At 39.3% G+C, this 14235-nt stretch overlaps 1 protein-coding gene across 1 annotated transcript; it reads right to left on the bottom strand.

Moving 5' to 3' along the window:
* Positions 1-3731: 3731 nt before the first annotated feature.
* Positions 3732-4841, bottom strand: LOC128381332 (microfibril-associated glycoprotein 4-like). The gene is made up of 4 exons (XM_053341322.1): positions 4774-4841; positions 4590-4686; positions 4336-4503; positions 3732-4098 (listed from the first exon to the last, which is right to left on the bottom strand). The coding sequence occupies exons 1-4, from the start codon at positions 4798-4800 to the stop codon at positions 3842-3844; spliced, it is 549 nt and encodes a 182-aa protein (XP_053197297.1). The 5' UTR covers positions 4801-4841; the 3' UTR covers positions 3732-3841.
* Positions 4842-14235: the final 9394 nt, after the last annotated feature.

Raw genomic sequence — 14235 nt, 5'->3', positions numbered from 1 at the left:
AGCCAAATTATATTGACCATGATTCAATTCATAAAAGCAATAAAAGTGGAAAACATCCAAGGGGGTGAATACTTTATAGGCACTGTACTGTATGTATAGAGAAAATAGCTTTCACACTGGGAACGGGACCCACCAGCACAGGAAGACAATGAGATAGTCACAGAAAACTGATCATATCAAATTCTACATTCCAGCCATGAGGGCAGCTTTTCTCAAAGGGGGTGGTACCAGATCTAGACTCTAAATAATAAATGATACAGTATTGATGCCAAAACTGTTTATTTCTATGTCAGTAATTTCACAGTATGGTATACACTGTTCAAAAGTTGTGGGGAAAAAATATAGTAACAATCCTCAATCCTGCCTGATATTAGTGCTTACAGTGTCTCTTAAGTTCACTTAAAGTATACTTAAATATTAAACAGTTATCAGACATTGTACAAAAAAGAAAAACCTTTAATCTAGTTTTACATCAGTGCCTAGAATGTAATTTTAGTAATCCAACTAGAGTGTCATTAATGTTTGTTGATGCTTTCCTTGATAATCTTAACAATGATTAGGTTAAATACCCTGCAGTTGGTACAGTTTGGGATGAGGAGCATGTGGAGCCTCTTCTGTGTCACTGCTGCTACAACTTGGGGCAAACTCCTGTTGGTTCCCATCGTCATGATCTGACTGGTCACCAGGTGAAGTGTCTGGTCACACAATGAAATAAGGCAACAGTTTCTTGTCTTTTTAATTGTGTTTCCATATAATATGACATATTACATGCATTAATTGTTTAACACTCAATTATGACAAACTGTACACGCAGTATACAATATAAAATTAAAAGGGACTTTACTTGCTGAACTGCAGGTGATGGGCCTTCATCTTCCCCTCCATATTCATCACCATGTAAATGTCACCGAGTGGAGTGACTGAAATAGGGTGCAAGACCAAACCTTTTCTAGTAGGGGAGCGACCACCACAAACAGACCGGATTGGAAATTTCTTTTAATATATTATATTATTAAACAATCAATAAAAATAAAATAGGTCCTTTTTATGAGTCTTTATGAGTCCATTTAAAAGAGTCCACCTGGTTTGTGTTGCTTCCAGACCCAGGGACACGTTGAGCTCTTGGACCGCAGGTCTGTAGATAGCTTTAAAGAGAAGGAGAGCATACGATGACCATCAGGATGTTCAGCCTATCAATCTTCAGTTGGTAAGATGTACAGGGCAGAAATAGTCTTGGTGGGGGAGGGATAATTAATAATAAAGCTTAAACACAAAATAAACAAAAGCCAACTCAGGGCAGGTCAAAATAAAACAGCCAAACAGTTGGAAAACAAATTTCACTGCACTCAAAACAAGCCCCCATCCAAGCTATTTAGTACATCCATGTAAATAACTGAGGTCAGATTCCTTTGAATTAATACAGAGATAGAAAGGGTACTCAGCTGGAGGAAGGGTGGAACCCCACACCTCCACTGTCTCCTATGGCTTTCCCCTCTCGCACCGTGCGCTCTCTTTCTTGGTCGGCCTGACGTATCAACAGTGTGTTCTCCTTCAGCTGCAATTCCTATCTCTCCACAGTTTCTGTGTTCCCAGACCGACTCACTCCAGTCGTGATAACCATCGGTTTATGCTCCATCCTTCCTTCGATCAGGCCGTATCACCTGTTTACGTCAGCCAAGCTGCTCCATGTCCTGCCTCACCGTCTGCGGCTCCTGACTAAAAAAGAAAGTGAAGCACCCACAGCCCTCCTGCAAGCGCTACCCAATTACACACATGCAGATGATCAGGTAATTATCGCAGTAGGTAGTTGGACAGCCACACCCACACACACACCCACCCTATCACCCTGTGACATAAAGCTCCTGAGTAAATGCCTTCAAAGGAAGGCCAGACCCCCCTAGAGGGTCGGATTGAGGTCAATTTGGCAATCATTCATTTTATTATGTCTCCAGGAAGAAGACTACCACGGTGACGGTAAGGCTGACATTTCTGTATCCTCATTCGCATGCATCAGTGTTGTTTTGTATGAATCATTGCCAACACTGTCTGTGCCAGCATCTGTACTTCAATAACAAGAATAGTGAGAAACCCTGAATGTGTGAAACTCCACAGGTTAGTATAACTCATATGAACCAAGACAATAGGACAAAGTGAAGCTATTGTAAACAAGGCTGGTATATGCTTCTATACTTCAGAAATAAGTGTGGAAAAAGTTTCATGTCAAACAAGAATACAAGTACTGCATTATTATCATAAGTGAATCAAAAAGGATTGTGAAGGATAGTTAAGACTGATGTTTCTGATGTCTGATTAAAGACAGAAACTGCTGTCAAAACAGGAATGAGGATGTAACTAGAAAAAACAATAATTCTGTTTGTGTGTGTCTGGCAATAAATCAAGAATGTCTTTGTACTACATTCTGATGGTAAGTGGGGAAAACCAAGCTCAGTGCGTGACATTATTAGTTTCCTTGTACCTGTTGGGTGTTGTGTTGCGGACACCCTAATCTCTTCTTCATCGGTCCTGTGTGTGTGCAGGCTGCTGTTTCCTCATCAAATCACTGATGAAAAATTACAGTTAAAGTTCACTTGTGTCAAAGTACAAAGTCTGACTGGTCTAACGGGGAAAGTCAGTCAGGTCAGATGGTGTCATGTTACTCTTCAGGATGTGTTTACTCTCTGTAAAGGTTGTGATGTTTCAGTGTATAAAACTCATATAAATATCAATTGTTTCTGTCTATTCAACATTATAATAAAGACTTGAAGTCTGATTAATCTGAAACATCCAAATGTAAATGCACATGTGGATTTCGACTCACTTTCCTTCTATATATGTAAATTTCTCCATCATAGACTAATACAGGATGATCTTATCTTCAAAGGCTGCACGGGCGGATCTAGAAACTTTGACATATGATTGGTGGGTGTTCTCTAGCACCACATAGTGAACACAGGAAGTGTCGTTTAACCCCATCACACAATGTTTAATGAAACCCCGGATGCAAAGACGTTGACGTGCCCGCTGTGCAAACCTGCCGACTGCAGTGCAGCCCAAGGTGCAAAGGGTGCGAGGACCCGTTAACGCTGCTTGCAGCTTTAATTGTAATTGAGGTTACAGTAATTCATATTATCCATTGAATAATTCAAAACAAATGCTTGGCTGCAGGTTGTGATGGACATTTTTAATTGATTTGAATCCCTGCAGATGATTATATTGGGTTGTGATGAAATTAAGACTTGCTCTCCTCTTTTAAATTCAGCTTTTAAGAGTCTTTATTTGATATTTTTGAAGTCACTATAACCCTAACTCTCTAATAATGAAATATGAAATCAGAAAATACTTTTAAACTGCTTTAATTTATAGCAGTAATATACTCTTACTTTGCCTTAACGGGGACATATTCTTCACATTTCGAGCTGTATATTCATATTCTGTCCCGTCTTCTTCTACATCGACCCAGAGTTTGACGAGGACCCGAGGACGGTGCGAGTGGACACCATCACTCTGTCCTTCACCTTCTTTGAGGTCAAAGAGGGTCAGAAGCTTCCTCTGCTGGTATACAGCTACAACTGACAGATACGACGCTGAAAAACTCAACCTGGGGTAGAATTACTCAGAAGTTGCAAAAACCGCCAATGTAACAATAATACATTACGAGTAAAATTTTAAAATCGCTGTTAGATACAAGACTTTACACCTAGCAGCTGCTCACACACAAACTCCACTCTGACTTTTATTCATGCTGGGAATCTTTATTTGATTTATATGTGAGGTTACAGATTAGATCAGAGAGAAAGAAAGAAAGAGATCAACAGATATTCTGTTTGTTCGTTCTGGAGAATTACTGCACAGGACGAATCTTCATGCTGATGGTCTTCAGGGAGTAGTTATGACACTTCCATGAGCCCCACTCCACTCCTACAGCATTGATAGTGGCATCAGCCCCCCAGCGATAAACCCCGTTAGGGTTTGAATCGTAACAGTCTTTGTACCAGAACGCCCCCAGGTATAGTCTGGCACAGTTAATGCTGCTGTGAGAGTCCTGTTCTTTGTCTAAGGTGGAGAACTTCTGTCCGTTGTGACGACTCAGGGAGTCTCCTACAGAAAACAACAAGTGTATGATCACAACATTGCTGCTAATGACACCATATTATATAATGTTATATAACTATTAACATTACAACTGTCACTACTAATACAGTATTACTGCTATGGCCACCACTTGTACAAATACTTAATACAAATAATCCAATATAAGGACAGAAATCCTCAGTGTCTCCATGTGGAAACCAAACATCAGACAAACAGAAGTACTAACTGCTAACAGTAACTGACCTGCTCCTCCATCAGTGAATCCAGACACATGCAGTCTGTATCCGTGGGACTCTGGGTCGATGGAGAACGAGGAGTAACGAGCAAACGCTTTGTTCCCACTGAAGTCATCCATGTCGACCAGCAGCTCAAACTTTTTCCTCAGAGTCAGATGGAAGAGACTCTCCAGGCCTGAAAACACACAAACATGAAGTCACGTCAGAGTTTGTTTGTTTTAATGAACAGAGAGTTTCATGAAGTCACATGACTGTTCTCACCCAGCCAGTACTCTCCAGCAGCGCTACCAAAGCCCTTCTTGTAGTGATCCCAGGGCCTGTAGAAGTTCACCGAGCCGTCCATCCTCCTCTGGAACACCTGGGGGTTATTATGACGGTCAAACAGGAAGTGTTCATACTGAAAACCACTCAGCTGTGACTTGATGACTTCTGTTCAAAAACTCACCGTCCAGCCTCCTCCTGCTGAGTCCATGTCACAGTACACCTACACACAAACACACTCATTAGTAAATATGATCCTTTACTAAAACTATATTCAACCAATCAGCAGCTGCCACGTCTTGAGTCTGAAGCACCTTAAAGTGTCACTGACAGCTGCTAGCTGCTCCAACTGACTCCTATTCAACAAGTCTCAACTTCTCTCTACAAATACTGAGTCAGTCATTGTTTTCAACGAGTCATTCTGGTCTCAATCTCTAAATTCAGGCCCTCTAATAAGTGTGCTGGTGGTCATTTAGGAAATTATTGCCCCATTAAAGGACCAGTGTGTAAGATTAAGGGGACGTATTGTCAGACATTGATTATAATATTCATAATTATGTTTTTATTAGTGTAGTAAAACCTGAAAATAAGAATTGTTGTGATGTTAGCATAGAATGAACCTCTATATCTACAGAGGTCCTCTTCCACAGAGCCTACCATATTTCTACAGAAGTCCAGAACAGACAAACCAAACACTGGATTGTTATGACCTGACTCAAGTGGCCACAACAAAAAGGAGACACACCATGTTAAAAAACGACAGATTCAAAATCTTATTATCCATTGTGTCAAATCTTCTGAAACCCTAACCCAAATAAATGTAGTGGAGTAGAAAGTTCAATATTCCCGTCCGAGATGTAGGAAGTAGCATCACACGGAAATACTACAGTAAAGTACAAGTACCTCAATCTGTACTACAGTAAAGTACTAGTACCTCTAAATTGTCCTTAAGTACATTACTTGAGTAAATGTACTGAGTAACTTTCCACCACTGTGTGACAGTGTGAGGGTTCATGTGTAGTTTGTGTCCTGCTGAAAGCTCAGACGTACAGTCAGTCTGTGGATACAAGTAGATGGAACTAATAGACAACAGAGCCATCTAGTGGTGGAACGTGTTCAATTCAACAGAGCCTCCAGTTATATCTGCTGGTTTAGTAGAATCAACCTGAACTGTCTTCACATGGTGATGGACTCATCTTTGAACCAACATCTTCTAACTGTGTCCCAGAGAGGATGAAGTGTACCTGGACAGCAGACGTGGCTCCGATGGGATAGATGGTGTACACTCCCCTGAGTTGGCTGTTGTCATTGTTATGGATGTCACTGCAGTCCAGCGGGAGGACGAGAGGTAAGCAGCAGGTCAACACTGGAGCCAGGAGGAGGAGGAAGGAGGAGGAAGACTGAAACCAGCTGCAACAGAAACACAGCAGCACACACAAAATAAAATAAAACTAAACTCAGAGAAGATTCACATCCAACCTTGTTTTAAACAGAATCAGAGGGTGAAATTTCAAAGGTGTATAAAGTCACAAACTTACCTTCATCTTCAGAGCTCTGCTGAGAGGATCTGATGAAAATCTTGATGTCAGTCAGTCTGGATGCTCTGATGTGTCTGAACTGTATTTATATCACAAATATTAATAAATGACTGAACAGCTGCTGCTTCACACTGATTAAACTATTTTCTGAGCAAGTGGAAACATGATGTCTTTGAGTGTGTGTGTTCCTGTTGAAATGACTTGCGGGTGTGTTCCCAAACCTGACAGCCACCTACATTGTGGGGACTTTGCTCCATTACTGGGACAAAAGAGACTCTTCTCACAATGTTAATTGTTTACCATGAGGTTAAGATCTGCAGGGTTAAGGTTAGCATTAGGCATTAGGTCATTAGGTCAGACCTGACTGAAAGTAGTCCACCAGTTCATCTCCTCTGACACCAACATATTCCCTGTCTTCTTACCTGTGGACTCCTGTGCTTTAGAGACCCTTACCTGGTCAACATGTCAGTCTACCTGTCCCCAACTGAACTATTGTGTGTGTGAGCGTATTCACCTCGCTCCACTCATCCACTGGTCGGTTTGGCTTCCCCAGTCTGGGCCCTCTGACTCTTCCCAAGCCCACAGACACTCTTTACCTGAACATTACACTGAACTGTGTTGCTACTCATCTGTTTGCATCTGAACCTTGTTTTTACTATTATTGTTTTTATTGCTTGTGTATTTATTAATTATTGTTTTTTATTCTTTTCATTTAGGCTTTTTACTGTCTGCTTTACTGCTGCAATATTGTACATTTCCCCATCATGGCACTAATAAAGGAATGTATTATCTTATCTTAACCTGCTGAAGCTGACATTTAAAGTCATTACCAACTAATCCTGTTATCTGGTGTACTGAATTTGGGTCCAACACACACCTGTTACAGTGAGGGTTCCCAACTCCTCACTGATCATCTAAACACCTTGAAGCATGGTCACTAAACCAGATCACTGACCAAAACTACCTTTTATCCTTCAAACTAGAAGATACAGCAAGATAGACAGACCGATTCATACCCCAGTGTGAATGGATGATACCTCTTGGATAAACCTTCACCATTGGCTTTCATAGCTCACCTTTGAGAGCCAATCACACACAGAGATTAGCTGACATCGACTCTAATCTTATTGTGAACTCTGACTTTTAGACATAAATGATTTACTAAACAACTGTTCAAAGGGCAAACAACAATAAGTAACAGGAAAAATATTTATCAGAACACACACAATAAATTAGTTTCTTATCTGAGACTCTGTGGTTCCTGGTTGCTGACTGTTTTTCTTGTCTTTCTTTCTACAGTGCCAGTTGAAATCTTGCATTGTGGTAGTGTGAAGATGTGATTTAGAACAATACGGAACCTCAAAATATTGAGTCATGAGTTAAGGATCAAGACTAAGGGAGCATAAACCAGGAGCTCTCCTCCAATGTAAACTTTTGAAATCCTAACCGGCCAACTCATAATTACAAGCTCCAGACTCCAGCTTCTCATCTCTGGACATTAAACTCCATCGTCTGTGAGAAGCAGCCCCAGTGAACAAGCAAGTTAACTGCAAAACCTTCATCAACTTGCTTAAACTTGTTCTTTCATAATTTGTAACTTCAATCAGCAATTCAGGACAAAGCTGCTGTACCTTTAATTTGACTCGCAGCTTCTCAGGTGACACTCATCTCAAATTTTTATCAGATCTCTACAACTACACAACAGATAATGCATTTTTATGATTCACTAGCCATAACCTTGGAACCTCTCAAATGTATAATTAAGATTTATAACATTCATAATTCAAATTGAACTCTTGTGTGGACAGCATTGAACACTGTCTCCTTATTATACCTACTCTAATATCAGTAATGTTTCTGGATGAATCATTTTCAACAATAACTCATAATTCTATCAAAAAACTATTTGAGAGGACAAATTCTTACAACCTGAATGTCTCGTGTAGAAACAGTGAAACTATGTTAAGTGTCTACTATGTTTTACTGTCATGTAAGTTGGTGTTAGCTTCTCTGTCCTCTCCTCTGCTTCATTAGTTGGTAATGTGTATTAAAATCTAGCAAATTCCTGTAAACGTAGCTACTGGCTCAAACTCTCAGGAGTGCCTGATAGTGACTGTAAATATCTGTGTTCTTCATTCTTTATAAACTTCACTTAATATTTTAATGTCAGGAATATTATTTATTTTACTGACATTTTTTTATTTCTTTCAACCAGTAAGTATATTGATGAATACTGTATTTGTATTACTTTCTTCTTCTATTTCGTTCATTCACCAAATCAGTCAACAAAGCAACATAACACATGACTATAACTACCATCTCTACTGTTATCAGATCATTTAAACACACATAGACACAAACATGATGAAAACTGTTGGTTACGTTACCTTTAGATGCTGAAAATAATCTGAATCAAGCCGATGAGTGAGGGTGAAATTAATCTGCAGCTTCAACCAGGAAACCAACCAGGAGACAAATGAACAAGTTACTCACAGCCGGAGGTTTATATGGTCTGCTGAGTCACAAACAATCTCAATTGTATGTACAGTAATGATCTTTAACCTGGAACAAAAGTCAAATATTAATAGGCAGTATAAATGTTTATCAGTTGGATCATAAAGTATGATGTGTTGTTGCTTTTATTCCAACTAGGAAATAAAAAGTGCTGTTGTAGGCTAAAGATCAATCCCATCCCTACATCTGGTAGGTTGCACACACTGTACTTTTAAATAAATATTCTAATGATAATAGTCCACAATTGTGTGACAATGCATTGATTTTAATCATATAATATCACATTTGCTTGGGGGAGGATCCACAAACCCTCCAACTAAAGCTTCTATGGACCTTTGACCTTGTTATTGTATGTGACTGCTGCAGCTCTAATTATTTTATCAACTGGATACCATCATAAAACATCAACAATCTTATCATGTCAGCAAAATGGTGCAAAACAAGAAACACTGCAGCCAGTATTCTATTAAATATCTCAGCTATGGATACATATCCTTCTGGTTTTGTTTTTGTTTTTCACATCACTCGTGGTCGAAGACACGATTAGACTGTCAGGATGAAACATGAAACAGAAGAAATTCAGGAGTCGATGCTGCGATGGACAAAAGTTCAGAGCTTTTTTGTTTGTGTGCAAGTTAGAATATTTATAATTTAACAGCTATAGTTTCTTCTGATTAAAAGTTATATTATAAGCCCCAGCTGTGACCTCCTGAGTTTCCTTGTCTGTCTTGTCTCCTCCCCTTGTGCTCCTCCCCTGTTTGTCTGTGTTTCCATTGGCAGAGGCAGGGCTCAGTGGTGGAGGTTTGGCACACCTGATACTCATCTCAATCAACAGCTGCAGCATCAAGATCGTTCCGCTACTCATGTGGTAACGCTCGGCAGAAGAGCGTGTTTTCTTGTGTCTTTTGCATTGTGTAATTACTTCTATTGGAACCGCCCTCTCCTGTTCCCTATACAGTTTTGCCTACCCCACCCGCTGGTGCCCTGCCTCTGCCCCCTTGGATCCCGCTCCCTGTGCACTGCCTTCCCAGTTTGGACCTTGCCACACCAACCTTCCCTGGAAGCCTTACCCCAGACCCAGCCACTGCTCCCTCACTACCCCACTCACCTTGTCATTAAACCCTGCCTTCGAGTTTACCTTCTGTGTGTTTGCTCGTCTCTGTGGTCTGCTCTGGGGTCCTAATATTTCTGGTTGAGACAGAAATCAATACTTATTGAATACAATGTTTTGGGGCTTTTTTTACAAGCTGTGATCTATCATTTCTTTTCACTTTAATTTGCTGTGTGTAAAAATGAAAAACATGAAACAGAGCAGACAATAAAATCAAACAGAAAAGGGGAGAAAAACAAAGTACTTACAGCAGTAGTAACTGCACGTTAGAGGAAGAAAATAGAGATTCATTATTTTACTTTAGTGCTTTAGTGACCTCTTTATAATATAACATCACCTCTGAACTCATGATGAAGGACTAGAACCAACCCCCCCCCCCCCGTCTCTCTGCATAACACATTTTAAAGATATAAAATTCTTATTGTCAAATTTTGCCTTATTGATAACATTTTATCAACTGTGTTCCCAATAGACATTATGAATCAATTTATGTTGTCAAGTACTTTTTTCTTTTCTCTTTCACACAACATGTGTTAATTTTAAGGTGATAGATTGTTGTTGTAAACAACTGCTGAAAGCTCAGACATACAGTCAGTCTGTGGATAGAACTAGATGGAACTAATAGACAACAGAGACATCTAGTGGCGGAACGTGTTCATTACAACAGAGTCAAGCTGCTGTAAGCTCCAATACAAGTCAACTCTATCTGTCATTTGGTTTTTCATCACTTCAGTGATCTCATGTGATGTTTGTGATGTAAGCTGTTAACCTTAAAAAAACAAAAAGAAAGAAAAAAGGTCAATTTATTCAGGCCTTTAACAGACTCACCTGAGGGGGTCCGCGGAGGTACTGCAGGGGGGTCACGAAAGACATTTTTTTATATTCCCCTCGCAATCTTTTCCACAAATTGAAATGTCTTTAAATACACATTAACATGAATCCAACACACTGTTGTGAACAGATAAATGGAGGCAGAAGACGTCTTTCAGTCAGCAGTGCACACATTCAGCGACACACAGGAGCTCTTTCAAGCTGGGCTCCGGTTCATTCCCAACACCTGTCCCGCCAACGAGGAGGACCCGCCCCCATCGCTGCTGTGCCAATCACGAGGCCGTACCTTGCACATGAATGAACCTGTGTATTACAGACGTCCCAACTCTCCCGGAAGTTCCTGGAGTCTCCCGCATATTGATAGCGGCTCCCTGACGGCCGCAAATGAGATCTCCCGGAATCTGGAGCGAGCAAGAGCGCGAACTAGAGAGTGACTGCGCGCGTGTGTGTGTGTGTAACTATAAATGCAGCGCGTGTGAGAGCAAAGCGTCCTTATAGCTCTGTGTTGCCGCACCCGGACCAGCACCGATCGCGACCCCCCCCACCCCCTCCCCTCTGAACGGACCCCCCTGAAATGACTGTTTTGCAGGTTGGGATGTCTCGTATTATTTGAATATATTACTATTGAATGCAGGGCCGGCCCAAGCCTCCATGGGGCCCTAAGCAAAATTTGATTTTGGGGCCCTCTATTACTGCCAATAATAATGATTATTGATCATTCACACACCTACTATAAACGTATTCTACTTATTCTACTCCGTCATTATGAATACACTTGTAAAACTAAATGTGAAAACTTTTTGTTGTAGTTAGATTGTAATCAACAGTGATTAATGCAATGGAAGCAAACACCAGATTTGCAAACTTACAGAAAATTTTTTCAATTAATATTTGGCTAAGTCAGCAACTCCCCTTACCTCAAAGAGCAGCCCGGCATGTTTTACCCATCTATGGTTTTTAATCTGAAATGGTAGCAAATTCAGCTACAAGAGCAGCCTGGGGTTGATTAACACTTAATATTCAAAGTGATATAGTACTAAGTGGGATACTGAATGTCATCTAGGTCAATTAAAAGTAACAAAATAAACTAATCATTTACCATAAACACAATCTGCTTTATTATTATTATTTTAAATAAACTGCAACACCATATATACAAAAACAGGCAGTATTAAATAAAATAAAAATACAACAACAAATACTTAAATAATGATGAAAATCAACTGGCACCTAAAACAAGGTAACACAAATGGTTGATAAATAAAATATTAAGTTGAATTAGGTCTGAAAACTATGTAAAAATGTGCAAAATCTTTGGTAAAAATAGGGAGGGAAATACAAAACACACTCCTGTAATTCAAACATTTGACTTTTATATGTAAAAAACACAGCATTGAATAAAATAAACAAAGAAATATCAAATAAAATATAAAGTTAAATAATTACGTCTGAAAACTATGTAAAAATGTCTCTTCGGGAATGTGAATGTGTCCTTTATAGGCAGTGGCCCTCTTAATACCTGTTCAGTCCTTTCTGAGTCTGACAGGAAAGAGGGACACTCAGCTGGGTCCACTGGCGGAGCTGCTGATCCCTGCTGCAAACTGGATGCTGAATAAGACACATCATTCTCGATGACCAAAGATGAAGGACCTATAGGGAAATTAAAATAATATTTTTGGACAAAATTATTAATCTCAGAATATTCTGCAATACACTGAGCAATTATAAAGGCTGTTTTGTTGTTAACTTACCAGGTACAGCTGAGGTTGCAGAGAGGACAGTGGGTACAGTGGATGTAGCAGAGGATAGAGATGGACCTGAGATGAAAAACATGTCCCTTGTCATATGATTATATTTTATATTATTACATCTTAATGAGATCATTTGACTAGAATTGTCAAATAGTGTGGTCACGGGGCCCTAAGCAGCTGCTTAGTTCGCTTATGCCTTGGGCCGGCCCTGATTGAATGCACAATAACAAGGTACATTTATGGCACTATAGGACCAGTTTAATATAAAACACAATTTTATACAATATAAGTAGGGGTCCCCGCTCCATCTGTCCTTCAGTTTGGGGGTCCTCGGCCTGGAAAACGTTGAAGACCCCTGCAATAGAATATAAAGTACTTTAAAGTGCTGATGCAGTTATTGCACACGCAGTAAACAGTGTTTCTTTCCAGATGTAATCACACAGAAACACAGAGAACCGGTCAAACTGCTGATCGACTCATTTTCTAATTGTGTCAACTGCAGCTGTCAGATAAATGTACTCTGTTACTTTCCACCACTGAAAATAAGACACAAGGAGGTTCTTTAAGTTTAGGAATTATTTCGTTTTGGAGAAATAAAACTATATTTGTATCTGCCTGTATGTGCTTCACTTTGGCCACCAGGGGGCAGCAGAGTAATAGCAGCGCTTTAGAATAAATCCAGATAGATAAAACAGGTGATGGTTTCCTGTGTGACCAAACATTCATTCACACAAAGAGATGACAAACTGTACCTCACTGACAATGTTGATTTTATGTGCAAGGAAGATAATCAGACTGTTTTTCTTCTGATTATTTGATAAACATTTCATCACAACTCAATTATTATCCCTTACATACGCTTCAGGGTCACATTTCAGCCATTTTTGCATTTTAGAGCTGTAAAAAAAAACCACTGTACACATATAAGAAAAATACAATAAATACATTAAAATATAATTTTAAAAAATGGAGTTGTAAATGTTTCAGAATATTGATATTGTTAAATTGTAATAATTAATTGTGAATATACTCTGGTTTTAAAAACATTTTAGAGTAACCCTTTTTCCAGCAGAGCACCATGGCCTCAGATTTGGAGGTGCTGACTCTCATCCTGACCGTTTCACATGTAGAGTCCAACAGAACAACATCAACCACAAAAACCAGAGAAGCAATTCTGAGGTCCCCAGCTGGACTCTCTCTTCCCCGGCTGCATCTTGAGATTCTGTCCATATTTATGCACTATGATAAATTCAGTGAAATGACAATTAAAAATAAAGATGAAATAAAGATTTCTAGATTAGAAAACAATATTAACCACATCTTTTTCAAAGTGCAGTGTCTCTTTCGGTCAGATTTCATTCCAGAAACTAAAATGTGTTTAAAAGTATTAAAAACAGATTACATTTATCTGACTTTTATTTTACGGTTAAAAAGCTTTTCAGACTTTAATAAAGGATAAAATATTTGTTTGTAGGTGTAACATTTCTAAGAAAAGAGAACCCGGATTATTTTTCTACATTTTACTTCCAGATGTTTGTTTTTCACATCGCTCGCGATCGAAGAGACGAGTCGACCTGGATCGAGTGGTGTTATTGTGTCTGTCAGGATATCTGATCAGTCGTTTCTATTTTCAATTTTAAAAAATCTTTTTAGTTTTGCATTTTGAAGTTTCTAATTTCATGGTGGGAAAAACATAATTAATTCTTGAAAAACTGTTTTTATTTTTTCCTTCATAATTTTATTCTTATAAGAGTTCACACAAAAATATATCAGCAGCTTTTTCTCATTAGTTTAAAATACTTAAAATCCCACTCAAAAGCACAATATGTAATTTCTGCATTTAACTGTTTGACACAAGACTTTACACCCAGCAGCTGCTCACACACACACTCCACTCTGAC

The sequence above is a fragment of the Scomber japonicus genome, chromosome 20, assembly GCF_027409825.1.
Source record: "Scomber japonicus isolate fScoJap1 chromosome 20, fScoJap1.pri, whole genome shotgun sequence".
Taxonomy (NCBI): domain Eukaryota; kingdom Metazoa; phylum Chordata; class Actinopteri; order Scombriformes; family Scombridae; genus Scomber; species Scomber japonicus.
This window is presented reverse-complemented; position numbering and strand designations above follow the sequence as displayed.

Bases quoted from the DNA above. Each gene is read 5' to 3' on its own strand.
- LOC128381332 (XM_053341322.1), bottom strand. From the start codon at position 4,800: ATGGACTCAGCAGGAGGAGGCTGGACG. The intron at 4,687-4,773 runs GTGAGTTTTTGA...AATAACCCCCAG, and splicing joins CAGCAGGAGGAGGCTGGACG to GTGTTCCAGAGGAGGATGGA. The intron at 4,504-4,589 runs GTGAGAACAGTC...GTGTGTTTTCAG, and splicing joins TGCTGGAGAGTACTGGCTGG to GCCTGGAGAGTCTCTTCCAT.